General features: G+C 38.2%; 1 protein-coding gene across 1 annotated transcript in view; it reads left to right on the top strand.

Moving 5' to 3' along the window:
* LGR4 (leucine rich repeat containing G protein-coupled receptor 4) overlaps nucleotides 1-18,970 on the top strand; it is a 102,520-nt gene extending 83,550 nt beyond the window's left edge. Inside the window, exons 5-18 of the mRNA XM_042905020.1 lie at nucleotides 699-914; nucleotides 2,212-2,283; nucleotides 4,023-4,091; nucleotides 5,082-5,153; nucleotides 5,340-5,411; nucleotides 6,013-6,081; nucleotides 7,605-7,676; nucleotides 8,766-8,831; nucleotides 9,550-9,621; nucleotides 11,246-11,317; nucleotides 11,612-11,737; nucleotides 12,582-12,697; nucleotides 12,953-13,036; nucleotides 15,966-18,970. Of these exons, the coding sequence (XP_042760954.1) occupies nucleotides 699-914; nucleotides 2,212-2,283; nucleotides 4,023-4,091; nucleotides 5,082-5,153; nucleotides 5,340-5,411; nucleotides 6,013-6,081; nucleotides 7,605-7,676; nucleotides 8,766-8,831; nucleotides 9,550-9,621; nucleotides 11,246-11,317; nucleotides 11,612-11,737; nucleotides 12,582-12,697; nucleotides 12,953-13,036; nucleotides 15,966-17,242 (2,455 nt within the window). The 3' untranslated portion in view covers nucleotides 17,243-18,970. The remainder of the gene's footprint in view (nucleotides 1-698; nucleotides 915-2,211; nucleotides 2,284-4,022; nucleotides 4,092-5,081; nucleotides 5,154-5,339; nucleotides 5,412-6,012; nucleotides 6,082-7,604; nucleotides 7,677-8,765; nucleotides 8,832-9,549; nucleotides 9,622-11,245; nucleotides 11,318-11,611; nucleotides 11,738-12,581; nucleotides 12,698-12,952; nucleotides 13,037-15,965) is intronic.
* The last annotated feature ends 2,332 nt before the right edge of the window (nucleotides 18,971-21,302 follow it).

The following is a 21,302-nucleotide window of genomic DNA, read 5'->3' as shown; positions in this document are numbered from 1 at the left end:
CTTGCTAATAGGATGCCTCATACTTAAAATCAAGTCCCCATCAGGGGCGCCTAGGTGGCTCAGTTAGTTAAGCGTCTGACTCTTGATTTCAGTGCCAAGAGAAGAGGCGGTTATTTGACTAGTACATGACACCTATAGTTTTAACTTACCTGCTGGTAAGAAGGATTGTTAGAAGAATCCCTTGAAATGATTTGTTGCTGTAAACATTTTTTTTTTTTTGTAAATATTTCCTTATGTTTTCTCCTTTGGCACCAAGTTAAAATAGCAAATTTAATATCAGATCTTAGTTGTAATGTAAAATTTTAAGTACAGTAGCTTATTTACTCAGCTTAGTTTCTTTTTTTTTTTTTCTTTCTGGTTTTGATTTATATAGATTCTGAAACATAAACTTCAATCTAGCTTTGGTCTTTGGGGGGGGGGTTCTTTCTTTTTTTCCAACATTGTTTTGCTATAAAGTCACACTTAGCCAAAGATTCTTGGAAGATTGTTCTGTAGGAAGGGAAAGAACAGACTTCCACCGTATAGTCTTGGAAAATTGGTGGATTTTATGAGACTTTCTAGAGAAATTGAAGAAATAAGGAATGCCATGGCTCCGGCCGTTTTTGTAACTCCTTTCCGTTTTGAAAACGGAGAGCTGTGTGACTTGGCTCCTTCTGCTAGAATTCGTTCTTGAACGTGGTGGTTTCTGTTTCTGTCAGGCGTTTAGATGCCAACCATATTACCTCAGTCCCCGAGGACAGTTTCGAGGGGCTTGCTCAGTTACGACATCTGTGGCTGGATGACAACAGCTTGACCGAGGTGCCCGTGCATCCTCTCAGCAACCTGCCAACCCTGCAGGCACTGACCTTGGCCCTCAACAAAATCTCAAGCATCCCTGACTTTGCATTTACCAACCTTTCAAGCCTGGTAGTTCTGTAAGTATCCATCCCTTTTAATACCTTATGTCTGTGTGAATCTGGGAGCAAAAGCAGATTTCTCGTGACAGATTATTAGGAAAGTACCTCATTTTTTGTTATGCTTCTGAAGAGAGAGCATTTGGGGGAGCTGCCTCTTTTTACAAAATTAAATGTGCTGACTTTTAAAAACACGAGCTAGGATCATTACAAAATTAACATCTGATAACTGTTGAACCTCTCTAAAACGTGTGGCCTTTTGTAATCATAACAAGAAATTGGGACATTCAGCAAATACTTGGACAGCTTTTACTTGTGTACCAGCAATGTATTGAGTGTTAAAAGAAGTAGAGTTGTTTTGAGATGATCACAGAAAATAAGTTTGAGTGATATTTCATGTTTTGAACATCTTGTCTTTTCAAAGACTGTATCATTCTCTGTGTTTTTAATCTTTAAAAACTTGGACATAATAAAATGGCATTTCTTTTAAAAGCTGTTACTCGGGCACACCTGGCTGGCTCAGTTGGTTAAGCTCTGACTTCAGCTCAGGTCATGATCTCACAGTTTGTGAGTTCAAGCCCCGCATTGGGCTCACTGCTGTCAGCTCAGAGTCCACTTTGGATCCTCTCTCTCTCTTTCTCTCTCTCTCTCTCTCTCTCTCTCTCTCCCCCCCCCCCCCGCCCCTCCCCCACTCACGCTCTCTCTCTGAAAAAATAAAAATAAAAAAAAAAATAGGGCCGTCTGGGTGACTCAGTCAGTTAAGTGTCCAACTTTGGTTCAGGTCATGATCTTACAGGTTGTTTGTTCAAGCCCATCTCAGCACAGAGACTGGAGCTTGCTTCGGTTTCTGTGTCTGCCTGTCTCTCTCTGTCCCCCTGCTTGTGCTCTCTCTCTCTCTCAAAAGTAAATAAACATTTAAAAAAATTTTTTTAAATAATAATAAAATTAAATCTGTTACTCATTCTCACTGGTGTGAGACTCTTCCCTCCATGTTTTCCCCCACCTCCTTGCCAAGGGGAGCTCACCACAATTTTACTTCATATAATTGAAAGCTCATCAGAGCTTTTGTTCTGATATGGCTAAATATTAAAGAATCTTCAATGTGTGTACCATTTTCCCACTAGAGATACTTTCTTTTTCCATGTTCAGTGAATCCAAGTCTGTGCAGCGTATATCAAGAAATACACTATTTGTTTTCCATTAGTCAAGGGTTGCAATGTTTAGCTACACTCCTCCTTTAAGCCAATTTAGGCATATGAAACATTATAATAGTTGCTACTGGGTGATTTGAAAGTCATTGTGATGCTTTTTTCCGTAGACATCTTCATAACAATAAAATTAAGAACCTGGGTCAACACTGTTTCGATGGACTAGATAACCTGGAGACCTTGTAAGTTGATTCAGATTTCGGATGGTTATACTGTGATGTTGGTGATGCAATTTTGTATTTCATTGCAGGAGAAGGAAAAAATAATGGTCTTGAGTTCAGCTCACTATTAACTGACTTTAATACATGACTAAATTTTTGCCACCAAATAACATAGTTAGGAATACTAATCTCAGTTTATGGTTAAAGATGGCACACAAGTTTGAATTTGATATTTCTTTCAAAAGTACACATAAAAAAGCAGCTCAATCTGCCAGACTGTCTACTTTCTCAAAAATTTTGGGTTTGTTAAAATGTGCGACAGTTTTGGAACACCGAGCCTTATAAAATTAATTCTGAAAAATCACCTTTTTTTGTTTGTTTTTTCCAGGATCTCAGCTGCCTTACTAATTATTAACACTGGGTTTGAGTATTATCTCTGCTTTCTTAAATGCTAAATGAAATAAAGTTTTCCATTTTGCTTAGGATACTTTTGTTGTTCATGCTAGTTAAAGTTTGGGAATTCTGGATGTTTCCACTGTACATTGCACCACTGTTTGAGCAAAAGACCTTGTGCAGCTATGCATAATCAAGAGTAGGATCTTTATTTTTGTTGTTTTAGTTTATTTTAGTTGTCTTTATTCAAAGATTTATAGCATTTGCTATTGTGGTGTAATAAATAATTCAGACAATGTCCCAATTAGGTTAGTAACATTTGATTGGAATGCTCAGGGCTTGTGATATTTTGTTTAACTGAATATTCTGGTTAGCCTAATTAGAAGACTTAAAATCTCTTAGTTCTTTATGAATCTACTTTCCTGTCTAAACAATAAAAGGATAGTGAACATCAGTGGACATTGGAAGGTGGAAGCTCTTGAAGAAGATAGTTCTAAGCTCAGTTCTCCTTTACTAAGTATGTAAATACCAGTGTAGCAGAGGACTGGATGGAACTGATCCTAGACCACATATACTCTTCCAATTACATTAAAATGAAACCTCTTCTTCCCAGCTAAATTCTTACTTGCCACTTTTCTTTCTGCGTAGAAAAAGAAAACAAAATAGGTCCCTAAAGACCTGGACTTTTGTTTTTGTGTTACTCTCATTCTAAACCATACTAATCCTATCCCATCATGCTCTTTAGGTTATAAAATAAATTAAAACTTAAACACTCAAATTAAGACTTTTCTTACATGTCACTGTGGCTTTTCTTGCTCCTAATTAATGTAACATTTTCAACAATTTATAACCTGCTTCAGGATGCTAGTGGTGTGAACCCATCCTGGTCCTCGACCTCGTTCGTACTTATCTCAGGTCATCTGCCTGATAGTAGGGCCGAGGTCAGCTGCCCTCATGCCAGAGTTTCAGGAAGCCACTCTAAACCCCAAATGGAAACCGTGCTTTCAGGTTGTTGTCATTTATAAACGGATATTCCATAAATTCCGTTTTATGGTGAACCTCCTGAAGAATGCCATTCAAATGATTTGTTTATTTAGTTCACCAATAATGGGTGATTAAGAATTTCTTGATCTTTTAAAATTAACTTAAAACCATCATAGAAGAATTATGATTCTTTTTTCTATTCACTATTCTAAGAAAGGATATAAATTCAGTTGAGCTACAGAGTTTTAAATGGCACTATGGTCAGTGGGGAAAGATTACCATCCAGAGGATGTGATTTTTGTTAAGACTACATTTGTACCAAAATGCCTTATAAATTGTGACCATTCTTCAGTGTTCTTATATATTTCCCCCATTTTTTCTAGGGACTTGAATTACAATAACTTGGGGGAATTTCCTCAGGCTGTTAAAGCCCTTCCTAGCCTAAAAGAACTGTGAGTATTGCTTTGCTCTCTCTATGCGTGCCATAGCGTCCTTAGAACTCATCACTTCATGTTCCAAGAGTGTGATTTTAAAGCCTCTTTGCTCCACTGCACATACCATAATACCCAGACACACACAAACACATATATGATCATACAGACCGGATGGTGTCAGCACAGACAGTGTGGAGCCTAGATTTCTGTACCAAGCTTGTTTTGTCTGTACTAAGGTGTCTTCCAGAAACCATAACATACAGTCCCTGCCAGTTAAGAGCTTGCAGTCTCCATGGCACTGAGGAAGCTAACCATGTGAGACTTGCAGATAGCAGTTGCCATGTAGAAATAAGTGCTAAATGCAGAGGGTAAGTAAATCATTCCAGAAAAAGACCTCATTGAGAATCAGGGTCATTAGAAAAGGCAGTGCTAACGAGGAGGAATTTGACTGGAGTTAAAAGGATGGAGATAATAAAATAAAAGAAAAGATGAGGGGGCATTTTAGATGTTGGATTTGTCAAGGGCAGAGACAGGAGTGTACATGGCATCACAGAGACCTGAGAGATAGCAGCTTTAAAAAGAATTCGGGGGGCGCCTGGGTGGCTCAGTCGGTTAAGCGTCCAACTTCAGCTCGGGTCACGATCTCGCGGTCTGTGGGTTCGAGCCCCGCGTCAGGCTCTGGGCTGACGGCTCGGAGCCTGGAGCCTGCTTCAGATTCTGTGTCTCCTTCTGTCTCTGACCCTCCCCCATTCATGCTGTCTCTCCCTGTCTCAAAAATAAATAAACGTTAAAAAAAAAAAAAATTAAAAAAAAAAAAAAAAGAATTCGGTATGGTCCCGGAAAGGATGAGATGGAATAAAAAATTCAGTTTCCTCACATTTTTGAAATTTTCATGTAGTTGTTTTCAGCTGTGTTTCACATAACACTGAATAAGACTAGATACTCGAGTTTTAACTTATTTCACAAGGGGACATGTATTTCAAAAATATTTTTCTCCTACCTTTTTAGGTTATTTCATAGTAATTCTATTTCTGTTATCCCTGATGGAGCATTTGATGGTAACCCACTCTTAAGAACCATGTAAGTAGTTCTGAAGGCTTCTTTTAATATTTAATCATGTAAAGCATGTCTCTATGATGCCAGACATTTTGATGAAGAATGAGTGAAAATTAAGGATTTTAGATCTATGGACTTTGTGAACATAGGTTTAGTGTTGGAGGGCTTGTGAACATATGAAAACTTTACTTTTTTGTGGTATTTTTACAGACATTTGTATGATAATCCTCTGTCTTTTGTGGGAAACTCTGCATTTCACAATTTATCTGAACTGCATTCCTTGTAAGTATTACACGAATTCTAAAACAATCCGGAATCTTTGTGCAATTGCTTTAATGGAAAACTAGAATGTATTATTGTAGCTCCAGAAGACAAAACTCTCCCCACCCTTCCCCCCACTCCTTTGGGTGAAAGTCCAAAGGGCAGTTCTGAAAACTGATGATGGTTCTTATTTATGTGAACTCTTGGCCAAATTATCACACTCTCAGGTACATTCAAGAATTGAAACTGATTTTATTTTTAGGTATAATAGTGCTGTTATTTTATTTTATTAATTAATTAATTTACTTATTTTAACATTTATTTATTATTGAGAGAGAGAGAGAGAGAGAGACAGAGCATGAGCAGGAGAGGGTCAGAGAGAGAGGGAGACAGAATCTGAAGCAGGCTCCAGGCTCTGAGCTGTCAGCCCAGAGCCCGACGCGGGGCTTGAACTCACAAACCGTGAGATCATGACCTGAGCCGAAGTCGGACTCTTAACTGACTGAGCCACCCAGGCGCCCCAATAGTGCTGTAATTGTAAACTGTTCAAAAAAAATAAAATGAAAATATCGTGTATGAAAATTTCTTATTTTAAATTACTTTTTCTCTCCCAATTTCCTAGAGTCATTCGAGGCGCAAGCATGGTACAGCAGTTCCCCAATCTGACTGGAACCGTCCACCTGGAAAGTCTGTAAGTGCAGCTGTTTGAAGAAGGGTAGGGTAGAAATGACATGCTGGCCTGCTCTCAGGGTGCCAGTGGTTTTTGGGGTTGGGGGTGATGATGGTGTTGATTCCTGCAGTATCTCTTTGGGCATATCATGCATGGATACGGATATATTGGGTTTGGGCTCAGTCACCTCAGGTAGAATAGAGCCTCATGTATGGAGATTAGATCCAAAAAGCTCACTGAAAATATGAGGCAGTAACTAAACGCCAAATTCCAAGCAGTGCTTTAGGAATTCAGAAGTGGAGCAGTTGATGTAGACTATCAGGGAAAGCGTTAGGGAGAAGGTATAGTTTCAAAATTGAATACTGTCAAGTTTTCAGAGCTGGGTCTTTTAATTAGAAAGGCAGGATTTAGCAAAATGGGGAATACTGAAAGTTTTCTCAGGGATGATGTAACAGACATACATATGCAGCTAGAATTGCACGTCTATAATGGAATGCTGTGTGATATGGAGAAATTTGGAAAATCGTTTGGGTCACAGTTTTAAAATGGCAACCCTTGAACATTGAACATTTGGTCATGGCACAGCTTCCCAGTAAGTGGTCTGTGAATGGGGTACATACGCATCTAAGCCCTTTCTGACCTCAGCTCTCCAGACAGCCAAGAGGAGCCTGAGGCTGCTAAAGGCCTCCAGCCACAAGGAGCCTCACATAAATGTTACGATTTTCCAATGTGCCAAAAGAAAAGAAAAAAGAGGTTGGGAAGCACTGGGCTCGGGGTTAAACTTGACTTGTTAAGGTAGTTTGGATATATCGAGTATGTTGTATCAGGTGATATGAGGAGGGTAAGAGAGACTAGAATTGGGAAGAACCGCAAGGAGGCCATGGGTATAATCCCCTTGCTAAATGAGTGCATTTAACACCGCTGGCATTCCTCCATGTGGACTGAGATTTCTCCACCTCCATCTGCTTCATTTCACGTGTGATTCGATAGTGCTAATAAAAATGAAGAGAGGGTCAGATGCTGGAGACGCGAAAAAGGAAGGAAGCACAGGAATTGGGACTGACTGCAGATGGGAACATGGGAAGGGAGGGAGGAAGAGAACATTTCATTCATAACAGTGAGTCAGGTTGCCCGAAAACACAGAAACCAGGTTTGGGGGCAGGATGCCAAGGTAGCTTCGCATGTTTTGGGGGTGAGGTGGTATTGAGGTGATTGTAGTCAGGCGGGAACTATGGATAAGTGTTTTTCTGTTGGTCCACATGAGAAATCAGGCTTGACGTCTGGACAATATAAACATCTCCTGTCACAAGCTTTTCTGCCTGACTATGAAAATGAGATCCGTAACAGAGGCTTAATCCATCTGAGGCCTAATCCATCTTCCCACATGCCTGACTTTAAGGAGTAAGTAGGCAGTGGGATACAGAGACTCTAGTTCATATGCAAATATGTGAAAAAAATGTTTCTTTTTCTATGCGAGAATAGCATTTTGTTTACCATCTGAACTTGAACGATTCCATTTCTTAGATGAACAATGTTTTCCACAGGACCTTGACAGGCACGAAGATAAGCAGCATATCCAGTAATTTGTGCCAAGAACAAAAGATGCTTAGGACTTTGTAAGTTGGGTCCCTCTTCCCTTCATATACTTTTTCTTTTATGTACTTCATGTATATTGAGTTTTATTTTTGGTCCGCTATTTTCATTAGCTGATTTTAAGGTAGAATTATGTCTTATTTGTTCCCTTTATGGAAATGAGCAGGTGTTTTAGTGACCCAAGGGTAGGTAATGTTTATTTCAATTTGGTTTTTAGGGTTATGTATATGTCATACATCTTGTGACTTTGAACAAAGTAAAACCAGACTAGTCTCTTCCTTATATTTTTCTTATCTGGGCTTTCTTGCCCTTAATTCTAGATGCCCTGGGACTGTCAGCTCTCCACCTCTTTCTATTTTATCCAGAACTTAAGCAGAGCCCAAATCTTTCTTGGATCAGGAACCAATTAAGCATGGAGCTTTCCAAAAAATTTCAACTACCCTGGAAAGTAAGGAAGTAAAAATGTCATAAGAGCAAACAATTAAGTTACTAAGTTGGTAATAAGTATTCAGGGGAGAGAGATAGTAACAAAATAAGTGACTGATTGATTAAACAAATCATTAAATCATGTCACGGAATATCAAGCACAGTGATCACTATGGAGGAAACACTGCAGTGGGATTAAGTGAGAGTTAACGAGTCCCTATATTTGGTTTAATATACATTTTTTTGAAAATGTGAGTTATGCATACCACTCCTCTTAAATCTTTATAATTAACAGAAATTATTTATGGTATAAACAAAATTATAAAAATATAAATTAAAAACCACATAAATCTACCACTTAGACATAATTTTTATATATTTTCCATATCTATATATTTTATATGCTTAATGTTTTTAATAGTTTTATTTTAAAATTTTTAAAAATTTTAAGTGTTTTTAATATATTTTATATTGTCTGTACTCAACATTATATACTTCAAGTTTGCAATCTTAAGCGTGTTATATCGCTCTAGAGACTTACAAGTCTTAGAAAAAAAAATAGATGCTTTTCTTCAGGCATCTGTCTTTATTACAGATCTTAGTGCTGTTTTCAATACTGAGTACAGCTCTTTTAATTTAGTATTCTGATAACATAGAATTAATTTGTTAATTTTCATTGTTTTAAGGGACTTGTCTTACAACAATATAAAAGACCTTCCAAGCTTTAATGGTTGCCATGCTCTGGAAGAAATGTAAGTTGGTCTTGAACTTACTTTTTTTGCTGTGGTTTATGGTTGATTCATTGAACATTTGCTATTTTAAATAATGGCTTTACCATCAGGAAATTAGAAATATTAAAGAAATAAATACATATAATCAGGTATCCCTGTGAATAAATGTCATATTGTACTAGTTGTGGTCATACAACCAGCATTTATTAGGTACTTACCAGGCATTCTATGAGACAGTACAGCGGGAGGGCTGTCTACACACACAAAAACAAACAAACAAACAAACAAAAACTGTTCCTGGTTGTTGAGGGAAATCAAACCCAGATACCTACTGTGTACCTATAAGTTTTGATGGAAGTTGGTTGGGAGATGGGGAGAGGAAGGCACTAATTCTCCCGTCACTGATCCCTTTCTTTACTTTTCCTGTAGCCTTCTTTCCATGGTACTTGGTATGGTTGTATTGTCTTGGGTCCTTTTTTACCATGTTGTCTTCCTGCTCTCCTGAATGGGGTTAATAAGGAATTTAGCTAGTGTACATTAACTCCCAGCATAAATTGGGATGGAATACCAATTAGTCTAACCCTTTCATGTTATTGATGAGGAAATGGCAGTTCTCTTACTTTCAACAAAATCAAGGTTATTTATGAATGAGTATTTAAACTTAGACAAAGTTTAAGAAATGTTATCTTTCAAAATTGAAAATAATTTTTCTCTTTTTTCCTTCATTTTTTTTCCTTAGTTCTTTGCAACGTAATCAGATCCACCAAATAAAAGAAGGTACTTTTCAAGGCCTGATATCTCTGAGGATTCTGTAAGTTTCTCTTTGATTATTAGAAACAACTAAAATTTTTGTCAAGTTATAAATTAATCTATCATTATAATTCCCATGATAGATATACTTAAAGATGTGATTCGTTATGTGTAAATGTTGTTCAGATTTTACCACGTGGTACTTTATAAATAATCTAACTTTCAGTATTTTTTGCCTTAGCTGATTTAGGCTGTTGTACGTTGGTAAGTGAAATGGTGTAATGTATACAACCTGAGAGATGGAGCTTGTTGGTTTCCTAGTCACAGTGATGAGGTTTGCCAATCCATTAGAGCAGCGGGTAGGCAAACTATAGCCTGTGGGCCGGGTCCAGCCTGCCTTCTGTTTTTGTAAATTAAGTTTTATTGGAACACAGCCATGCTCTTTTAAATGTTGTCTAAAACTGCTTTAACCATACGATGGCAGAGTTGAAGAGTTGGAGTAGAGAACATATGACCTAGAGGTGAAAATATTTACTACTTGGCCCTCTACAGGAAAAATTTGCAGACCCTCACACTGGGGTATATATCATAACAAATATAGCTAATGTGCAACAGACCCACTCATTTGAAAAGTATATTTGTAGTTGAGTGTATATTTGTGCCAAGTTTTCCATTAAGCAGTTGGGGATATAGAGGTGGCTAAGACAGGCCTTGTCCCTGTATTTATAGAACATTAGTGCAGAAAACACAATATGCTAAAATAGTGAATATTTTTAAAATACAGAACAAATTTGAAAAATTGAAGGCGAAGTGAAATTACATATATTGATTCCTGTCTTCCAGTAGATCCCAGTAAGAAATAGAAAATAATTTCTACTACAAAGTATTTTATTAGAGATTGGGATCTTTTCTTGTGGCTGACAGTCTTACTGTGTGTGGGTCTGGGCAGTAGCGAGGAAGGGATCTGGCTCCTAGCTGCAGTCACTTGTAGAGCACCGATAAGCGACAACAGTGAAAAGCTGGCCTTTTTTGATTCGAAATCAAGTGTGCCGATATGTCCTGTTATCCGGGAGATGTCTTTAAATTTCCCTTAATGCTCAGTTTAAGTGTGGTTGCAGATTATTTGTTTTATTAATTCTGCGATATCAGAATTTCTCAGGGTGTGTTTCTGAATACAGTACAGCTCTGGTGTTGATATGATTTTTATTTCCTGTTTGGGAAAGAATGATATCTGAAGCCCTTCTGGAATGCTCTTGTTTACATATTGATTATTTGTCTTCCCTCGGGGCCTTATCACTGACCTTTGAGAAAGCAAATAGTATGAAACCTGTTTTTATTTTCAGCTTTGTCAGGAGCTGAGTTTTTCCTCACCTACTTAATAGTACCAAAGGTTATATCATATCATTTATATTTTTGAACTGGTACCAGAAGGATAAGGTGGAGAAAATTCACAACTGTTTTGAAACAGGTGCCAACTAGAATTATTGCTCCGTGGAACCCATTCCAAGAAATAGATTTTTGTGAAGGAGAAGAATTCAACATAAACATGGAGTTGTTGGGCGAGATTAATAAGATTTATTATCTTATCAGGGATACTGTGACTACCTCAAATTCCAAAGTATAGTCAGAGTAACTGCAGTTTGAATTTATTTGAAAAGATTAACATGTTATTCTTATAATTGCAGAGATCTGAGTAGAAACCTGATCCATGAAATTCACAGCAGAGCTTTTGCCAAGCTTGGGTCAATAACTAACCTGTAAGTTGATGATTTTATGCAGTAATGTCCTGAAAGTAATAGTCTACAGGAACTTGTGTTTTGGCATTGTCCTATCAAAATATTTTTTTCTGTTTAGTTGCTCCCTTGTATAAATGCTAAGCCACAGTGATATAGTGACACCTTCTAGGAAGGCAAGATGAATGCCAGAACTATTGTTTCGGCACGCCTGAACTTCCTCTTAGAGCTCTAGTATTTATGATGTTTACACATGTACAGAGGTTTTTGTGTAATTTGCATCTTCAGAGTTAATTTAAAGTCTCATTCACATTTTAGAGATGTAAGTTTCAACGAATTAACTTCATTTCCTACGGAAGGCCTGAATGGGCTAAATCAACTGAAACTTGTTGGCAACTTCAAGCTACAAGAAGCCCTAGCAGCAAAAGATTTTGTTAATCTCAGGTGCGTTTTTGCTTATTTTTCTTTTTTGTTGGGGTTATGGTGCGCCCCTAAAATATAGAGTAGGCTAGTTTTGGGCTGTGGTTCCCAGATTTTCTGGGAGGCTATAAGTTAAGAGTATTTTCTACCTCAGTCCTCACAAATTTGGTAAAAAAAAAAAAAAAAAAAATTAGAACATGAGCATTACGCCTTAGTTTTTGAGAACATGAATTTCCAGCCCTTGAGGCTGTCAGGAGATAATGTAGCCATTCATCAGACTGGTTTTTTAATACAGTAGATTTGTCATGAACAATGTGGGGAGAACCAGATAAGTGTGAACCTACAGAAAATTGATACAGTAGTGTAATACTTCATAGAGATATTTGATATAGTAGAGACAAGGCTTGGGGATATTACTGTGGGAGAAGAAAATAAATATTTTTATTACACTTATGTGAACAAAGTAAATTCATTTAATGGTGTAAAGTCGCAAATGATCTGGGACATTAATATGAAATGAAACTACCAGTATCCTATGATAAATTAAGCATGGTAAATTCACGTATAAAGGGAGTCTGATAAGATTTCACTTTAAATTGCGGTATTACTCCTAAATTGTAAATATGGTTTGTTTTAAATTCAGCTTTTAAAAGCACATCTTATATGAAAAGAGAAATTCATGGTGTCACCTACCCGAGTTCTTTTCGCAGATGAGGAAACTGAGGCCCAGAGAGGCTAATGACCAGTTTTTAAAGCATGTGACAGTCAGGTCTGACTCCTAGGGCACTTAAACATTGAAATACTTTTTACAAAACAAAAGCATGTCTGTGAAGTTGTTCTTCAATGTAGATTTTGCAATTTTCTCCAGGTCTTTATCAGTACCATATGCTTATCAGTGCTGTGCATTTTGGGGTTGTGACTCTTATGCACATTCAAACACGGAAGATACCAGCCTCCAGGACCACAGTGTGGCAAAGGATAAAGGCGAGTGCATGTACTTTTTAAAATAGAATGTGCTTTATGGCATTAATTCAAGTCTCTGTTATTGTAATCATTTTTGAAGAATAAATAGGAAATATGTGAGAAAACGGCATAGACTGTGTTACTTGCATCTTTAGTATGTTATTAAGCCTCATGGAAGCTGAACTCAACTCATGTACAAGAGAGAATATTGCAGGAAAGTATGGTTCTTTTGAACTGCATAAAACTGGAATTAAGCAGTTTACGTTATCTATTCAGGTCCCACGGGTGCAGCGGGTGTCACGAGCAGTGCAGAGAATGAAGAACACAGTCAAATAATTATCCACTGTACGCCCTCCACAGGTATGCCCAACACATTTTGCTGTAGTGTCTTGCTCTAAATAAACATTAGGCACATAGAACTAAAACTTGGGGGCGGGATGTGATTTTTTTGTAACAGGAGTGGTGCTAGATGATCTCACAAGGCCTTCTGCCTCAAGCGGCGGTCTGCATACCAGGAGCTTAGGCGTCCCTTGCAGAATCTCTGTCCCAGACTTATTGACTCAGAGTCTCCGTGTTACCTAGTTCCCTGGAGGGTTATGCACATGCAAAATCGAGAAGCACTTTCTGAATGCTTCTTTAACTCTAGCGACCAGTTCTAGGACTTACTGATCTGCAAGGATTTTTAGTGTTACCTTTTTTTTTTTTAATGCAACTTTGATTTTCCTTTTCTTTCTACTTTATTTCATTGAACTTTAGTGGACTTGGGAAAGTTACTAAAATGAGACCACATATTTGGTTGTGACCATAATGTTGGACTCTGCCTCATCTATCAGCGAAGATAGATTTGGAATTTTACTGTAAAAGAAAAAAATAAATAATTGGCTAACTGGTGTGCTATGAAGTAGAATTTTTTTTAATATAATAACATGGGATGATCTGAATATTGAGTTTATAACTCAGAATCAAAAGTATTATGGACTTTCTAATGATGACTGCTGAATTGTGAGCTTTTTAAGGGGCTGTGTATGTATTCTTTTAATACTTAGCACAGTGCCTGTGTTGAGAATGAGCTTAAAGTGACCAGATGAGCAAATGGAATCGGCAAGAATCATTTCAGTGTAGGCAGTGTATATTATCTAGGTTCTGAATTAATTGTTGGAAGTTAAGAGGGTGGAGCTTGCTCACTGACTGATTGGGGTTCTTGTATTAGAGAATGTGCATAAGGAACTGACAACCCAATGAGAAGGGAACAGCTTTGTTAAAGAGGAGACTAGACCTGAACAGGCAGGGATTCCATTTTCTCTACACTGAATTTAAACCTTAGCCAGGAAGAAAGTTGGTCTAAGATTCCTCCCCACTCCCCCCACTGCGGTAGAGTTACACTGCGGGCTTGACTCCCCACTCAGCTGTAGTAAAACACAGACCCCCATGTGCTCACGCAGAAGCAGGGAGTAGCAGAGAGTGGGATCCATCTGTTAGAACTGGAGGAGGCAGCCAGTTTTCAGACGGTGACTGGGTGGAGCCTGCTTCCCAGGGGAGAGTATCTCCACCTACCAGACACTTCCAAAAGGATGTCCTGTTCTCTCAGGTCAGATGAGCTACTCCTTCTTCCTTGAAGGAAGATGAGTTCAGATACAGAGATAAAGGTGGAAGCTTCCTCCTAACATTTCCTAAGGGGGTGGGGGGGGGAGGATAAAAATTTTTTTAAGTTTCTTGTGATATTTGGAAGTCAGATAGATATAAATGTTGCTGAGCTGGCTTGTAAGGTCTGTGAATGTCTCAGCAATTTAAAATGTGGGATGTATCAAAGTTCATGACAGTTCAGAAAGATACATCAGAACATGTGTTTTAGGCAATTGTAATACATAGTTTTCTTGAGCTTTGTAAACAAAATTTAGTTTTCCTTTACTAATTTTAAAATAAAATAGTTGTCATTTGTGACATAACTAGCCCGTCAAAGTACATACAATTTAGTTACTAAATTAGTTCTTGCAATTCTAGTTTAAATTTCACAGGGTTTTATTGGATGTGGCTTTGTATGAATAGCTAACATCAGTGTGGTTTTGCCCTCACTCTATTTATTGTCTTATTGAATAACTTTTGTCAGGTCTGTTGGACACTTTGACGTCTCAATTTCTCTGGATGGAAAGTGGGTATAATTATACCTATCTTAATCTGCTTCATCAGATTGCCCTTGAAAGCCACATATATACATGTACATACATACACATACATAATTTTTAAAAGCTGTATTGGGACTGGGAAGGAAGAAGAAAAGGACCTAGGGGCACCTGGGTGGCTCAGTTGCTTAAGCGGCTGACTTAAAGGTCGTGATCTCACGGTTCGTGAGTTCTAGCCCCACATTGGGCTCTGTGCTGACAGCTCAGAGCCTGGAGCCTGCTTCAGATTCTGTGTCTCCTTCTCTCTCTGCCCCTCTCCCGCTTGTGCTGTTTCTCTCTCTCTCAGAAATAAATAAATATTTAAAAAAAAGAAAGAAAAGAAAAGGACCTAGTATTTATAGAAGTCCACCTCTGTACCTAGTAACTTTCTTGCGTATCTCATGGATGTAATTTTATTTAAGCTACACAATGCTATAAAATAGGCATTATTGTCCACAAGTGAGAAAATGAAATTTATAGAGGTTTAAGTTGCTTTCTTAAGGAAGAGTAGCAAGTTATGAACCCCATATTAAAGCCCTAGTTTATCTAATTCCAAGCCTTCAGTGTATCAAGTACTTATCAGGTATGAGGCACCGTCCTATATATATATATATGTTATAGGACGGTGCCTATATATATGCATGTGCATATATATGCCTTTGGTATGACTTTACCAAATATTTAATAAAAGAAATTAAAGTCAGTTATTTTTATTTAAAAATTTTAAAAAATGCTTCAATGGTAGTAATTTTATTATTATTTTTTAGCTTTATTTATGTATTTTGAGAGAGAGAAGGAGAGAGAGAATTCCAAGCCGTGTCCGCATTGCCAGCACAGAGCCCAATGCAGGGCTCAACCCCACGAACTGTGAGATCATGACCTGAGCCAAAACCAAGAGTCTGATGCTTAGCTGACTAAGCCACCCAGGCACCCCCAAATCAGTTATTTTTAAAATAGCCTAGTCCAGTGACTAAAATATCTAAGAAATAGTCATCTTTTCAGTTTGGTTCAATTCAGTTGTAGCAGCAGATTTAATTATGCTAGATTAACCATCCTTACTTTTCTTGCAGTCCAGAGCGTACAGGAATATGGTGTTTTCTAAATTGTCTTTTATTTCTCTCCTGTTTTAGGTGCCTTTAAGCCCTGCGAGTACTTACTGGGAAGCTGGATGATCCGTCTTACCGTGTGGTTCATTTTCCTGGTTGCAGTGTTTTTCAACCTGCTGGTCATTTTAACCACATTTGCATCTTGTACATCACTGCCTTCCTCCAAACTGTTCATAGGCCTCATTTCTGTATCCAACTTATTCATGGGAGCTTACACCGGCATCTTAACTTTTCTGGACGCCGTGTCCTGGGGAAGATTTGCTGAATTTGGCATTTGGTGGGAGATTGGCAATGGGTGCAGGATAGCCGGGTTTCTTGCAATTTTCTCCTCCGAAAGTGCCATATTTCTATTAATGCTGGCAGCTGTCGAAAGAAGCTTATCTGCAAAAGATGTCATGAAAAACGGGAAAAGCCGTCGTGTCAAGCACTTCCGGGCTGCTGCCCTTCTTGCTTTTCTGGGAGCTGCAGTGGCAGGCTGTTTTCCACTTTTCCACAGCGGGGAGTATTCTGCCTCACCCCTCTGCTTGCCATTCCCCACGGGAGAAACGCCATCTCTAGGATTCACTGTAACCTTAGTGTTGTTAAACTCCCTGGCATTTTTATTAATGGCCATCGTCTACACAAAACTGTACTGCAACTTGGAAAAGGAGGACCTTTCAGAGAACGCACATTCTAACATGATTAAGCACGTTGCCTGGCTCATCTTCACCAACTGCATCTTTTTTTGCCCCGTTGCGTTTTTCTCCTTTGCGCCATTGATCACTGCGGTCTCCATCAGCCCTGAAATTATGAAGTCTGTCACTCTGATCTTCTTCCCGTTGCCCGCTTGCCTGAATCCAGTCCTCTATGTGTTCTTCAACCCAAAGTTTAAAGACGACTGGAAGTCACTGAAGCGACACATTACCAAGAAGAGCGGATCGGTGTCAGTGTCCATCGGTAGCCAGGCTGGCTGCGTGGAACAGGATTTCTACTATGACTGTGGCATGTACTCGCATTTGCAGGGTAACCTGGCCGTGTGTGACTGCTGTGAGTCCTTTCTTTTGACAAAGCCAGTGTCCTGCAAACACTTAATAAAATCACACAGCTGTCCTGCATTGGCGGTGGGTTCTTGCCAAAGACCGGACAGCTATTGGTCCGACTGCGGCACGCAATCCGCCCACTCTGATTATGCAGACGAAGAGGATTCCTTTGTCTCGGACAGTTCGGACCAGGTGCAGGCCTGCGGACGAGCCTGCTTCTATCAGAGTCGAGGATTCCCTTTGGTGCGCTATGCTTACAATCTACCGAGAGTCAAAGACTGAACTGGTGTGTTTGTAACTGTTTCCCCCATCAACCAAAATCACAGCATTTAGAGAAGAACCCTGGTCTGACCTTTCATCTGGGAAGCACTTCTGGGATCACTGCCTGGTGTGTCACTTAGAAGGAGGAGAAGCGGGGCAGTTGATTTCTGAAACCAGACGTTCTCAAGGAACAAGTGCCTAACCTGTCAGTGGATGGAAAATGCAACGTGCAAGCAATGTGTGGTCTGTTTGGAACAAGTTTATAACTTGAAAAATTTTATGTATATCATAGCAATATCATGTTAGGTTTTCCTGATCCATGAGAAGCAGATTTATACCGATTTCTGAACTAAGCACAAGGTGAACAACAGCTGTTAATATTTTTTTAAGAATATTTTAAAATGTGATTTTATGTAGCTAAGAAAAAGTCTTGCTAATTTTACCTAATGGTTCGTCATTAATCTCAGGACAACTTAACTGCAGGGCCAAAAAAGGGATTGTCTTCCAGGTAAAACTGTGAGAACAGAAGAGTAGGCATCGCCTGATTGCATTTTCTGGTCCCATCTTTCACATAACAGAATCATAAATTCTGTTTAAGTGATTTATAAACCTAAAACCTGAAGATGTTTTTAAAACAATATTAACAACTGTTAGATTTTAAAAGAATAGCTGAACGTGTGTTTTCAGTGGTCACGCTTCGCTGTGGTGCAAACCCAGTAATTTTGCCCTCAGTGTCTTGTGACCACACTAGGAAAAAGTAAAGGACTCATTGTTGTGTGGGTTTGGTAGATTTGGCTAAGCTACTAACTGATATGGGATTTTAATAGTATCTGAGGGACTTGATGGCTCTGTGGAATGTTCTCGTTAAAAAACATTTCATTTCTTAGTATCATTGGCTGAACCGACACTTTCCAATTTTGTTGGTATGTTATCTACATATAGTTTGAATTACGCAGAAAATAAACAGTGGTAAATTATTGTATTAAGTTGGAAGAAATTGGGAGTAATTATGACACAAAGCACTTATAATTATTTCTTTGTGAGCTGGATTCTCCTGAACCTGTGTTGTTACATGGTAGCTTCCATACATTTTCCCCTTACTGTGATTTAAATACGAAAGAGCCTATGCTACAGTTCAGATACTGTGTCCTTGTGAGATAAAACAAATCTGTCATTTAAGAAAAAGAATAAAGCTTAGACCTATGTCTTTAACAATTAAAAATTTTACTTGATTCTTATCCATGGACTTTTGACATGTCACTATGTGGAGTCTTAAAGTTATGTTTTTTGAACCATATGCTAAATCAATAGCAAACCCACTGCCATATTAGTTATTCAGGATATACTAAAAAACATTAAGCTAGTTTGCAGTTTAATAGTTAAACTGTATATAATGTGCATATAATGAATTTTTATCTTATGTAAATTATTTTTAGAACACAAGTTGGGAAATGTGGCTTCTGTTCATTTCGTTTAATTAAAGCTACCTCCTAAACTGTAGTGGCTGCCAGTAGCAGAATGTTAAATTGTGGTTTATATACTTTTTTTTTGCCTTGTAAATAGTCTTGGTTGTACATTGTCAGTGTAATAAAAACAGAATCTTTGTATATCAAAATCATGTAGTTTGTATAAAATGCGGGAGGGATTTATTTACAGTGTGATGTAATTTTGTAAGGCCAACTATTCACAAGTTTTTAAAGTTGCTATCATGTTTGTTTATTTACACATCTGATAAATATTAAATCATAACTTGGAAAAAAATCTAGCTAGAAGTGTTTTTTCTCCAAAATTCAAGTTACCGAAAACTTCACATTTCATTTAAAACATAGAATAGCAGATACCTCAACTATAGACTGTGCTATACATGTAGTGGGAAACACTATTGCATCTTGAGTCTGAATGATAACTCGTGGAAAACAAATTGTGAAATTTAAGAGACTACCATTAATTAGGTCTTTGTTTAAAAGCAAATGATTGGGGTTCCTAGCTAGCTTAGCTGGTGGAGCGTGCTACTCTTCATCTCGGGGTTGTAAATTCAAGCCCCACCAGCTTGGATGTAGAGATTACTTTTTTTTTTAATTTTTTTTAATGTTTATTTATTTTGGGGGGGGGCACAGTGTGAGTAGGGGAGGGGTAGAGAGAGAGGAGAGAGAGAATCTCAGGGAAGCTCCATGCTGTCAGCACAGAGCCTGATGTGGGCCTTGAACTGAACTCACAAATGGTAAGATCATGACCTGAGCTGAAACCAAGAGTTGGCCGCTTAATGGACTGAGCTACGCAGGCATCCCGGATGTAGAGATCACTTTAAAAAAACTAAATAATAAAAGCAAATGATTAGTAATCCATGATACCAAATGTAGTCAGTTGCCCAAATGCTTAGCTATAAATATTCACAATCATCAAGCCCTAATTTTACAGACGAGAAAATAGAGGACTTGATGAAATTTAAGTGAATAGCTAAATCCTACACAACAGATAAGAAAGCAAACCAGTACCCAGTTCTTCTTAATGTGAGACATCGGCTTTTGGTTTTGTTCATTTGTTTTAAACTTAACTTTGTGTCTGGAATTTCCATAACAAAAAGAGTAGTATAATTACCCTTCCCATCACCTCAGCCTTCACCCCAGGTACCCATCACCCAACTGTGGCAATTATCAACAGCACATGGTAAATCTTGTTTCATCTGCGTCCCATTCACTAACTCGCTCTAATCCATCTGCCCCTTGGATTATTTCTTGTCATCTATTTATTTATTTTGAGAGAGATGGAGAGCGTAAGCAGGGGAGGGGCAGAGAGAGACAGGGACAGAGAGAATCCCAAGCAGGTTCCACACTGTCAGCTCAGAGCCTGAAGTGGGGCTCAAACTCATGAACTGCAAGATCATGACCTGAGCCTAAATCAACAGTTGGACATCTAACGGACCGAACCATCCAGGCACCCCTACCCCTTGGATTATTTTGAAGTGAATCTAAGACATGTTTCATCTGTAAAGTTTCAGTATGTCCAGGGATAAATTTTTAAAAGTTGCCTAATTATTGCTACAAGGCTAACCGGTAATGGTGTTTTTGTAACAAAGTCAGATAGGGATTTTTAAGCAAAAGTTACTCTTGTACGAGGTTACAAAATCAGCAAAAAATAAAAATTTATCTCAACTGTACCATGAAAGTGAAAATGAGTAGTAAGTAGAGAAGTTACCAAAAACTTAAGTGGGGGGAGGCCTTCTTTTGAGCTTATTTATACATGTATATATAATTCTACCAAACTTGATTATGGCTTCTCAGTCACAGTAATGACAAGGCACTGTAAGAAAGGAGACCACAGGACTCAATTATGTTCAAGCCCCAGCACCAATGCCATGGATCTCTTTGGTTCATTATCTCCAGTGTTGCTACAGCACAATGCAGTAGATGGTCATTATGACGATTCTCAAGACATCAAGGGAAGGACATAATTTGTTTAGTCAAACATTTTGAGGAGGCAGAAACGTATGACATTTTAGATTCCTATACCAAGAGGTCAAAGTGGAAAAGTTTGGGAGTTTAAATGACACAATTTATCATTTTCCATTTTCTCTGTCAGGTCCTATGCCAGAAACTTTGAGAATTAATGACACACTAATGACTGGGAGATAGGTTACCTCCCTGTTACAAAGGAGTAAGTTAGGAAAGCCAAAGAGCTTGTTTAAGGGAATCTCATGAGTAAGAAGAACATCACTGATTCAAATCCAGGTCCCCTTCATACTAACACTTTTATGGTTTTTCCTCCTCTGCTTCAGGGATGTCAGATTATGTTGGGAATAGTTTGTTACCTCCGATGAAGCCCTGAAGTGGCCCGAGGCCTTTTAATGCTGTTACTGATTCTAGGGAGGTTCTCATAAAAGTCTTAACCAGATCTGCCAATATTGAATAACAGAAGTAACTCAAGAAGTACAGAATGTAAACTCCACTAAGCCAGTTTTATTTCTTGATTGACTATATTACCACAGTTAAATTGATCTAATTTTCTGCCATTTTCATTTTGTTTTTACTGAAAATTTTAACAAAATTAACAAAAATTAGCATTCCACTAAAATAGTTTCAAC

This window comes from Panthera leo, chromosome D1 (assembly GCF_018350215.1).
Source record: "Panthera leo isolate Ple1 chromosome D1, P.leo_Ple1_pat1.1, whole genome shotgun sequence".
Taxonomy (NCBI): Eukaryota; Metazoa; Chordata; class Mammalia; order Carnivora; family Felidae; genus Panthera; species Panthera leo.
Note: the sequence above shows the minus strand (reverse complement) of the source record. Positions and strands in the feature narration are given on the sequence as shown.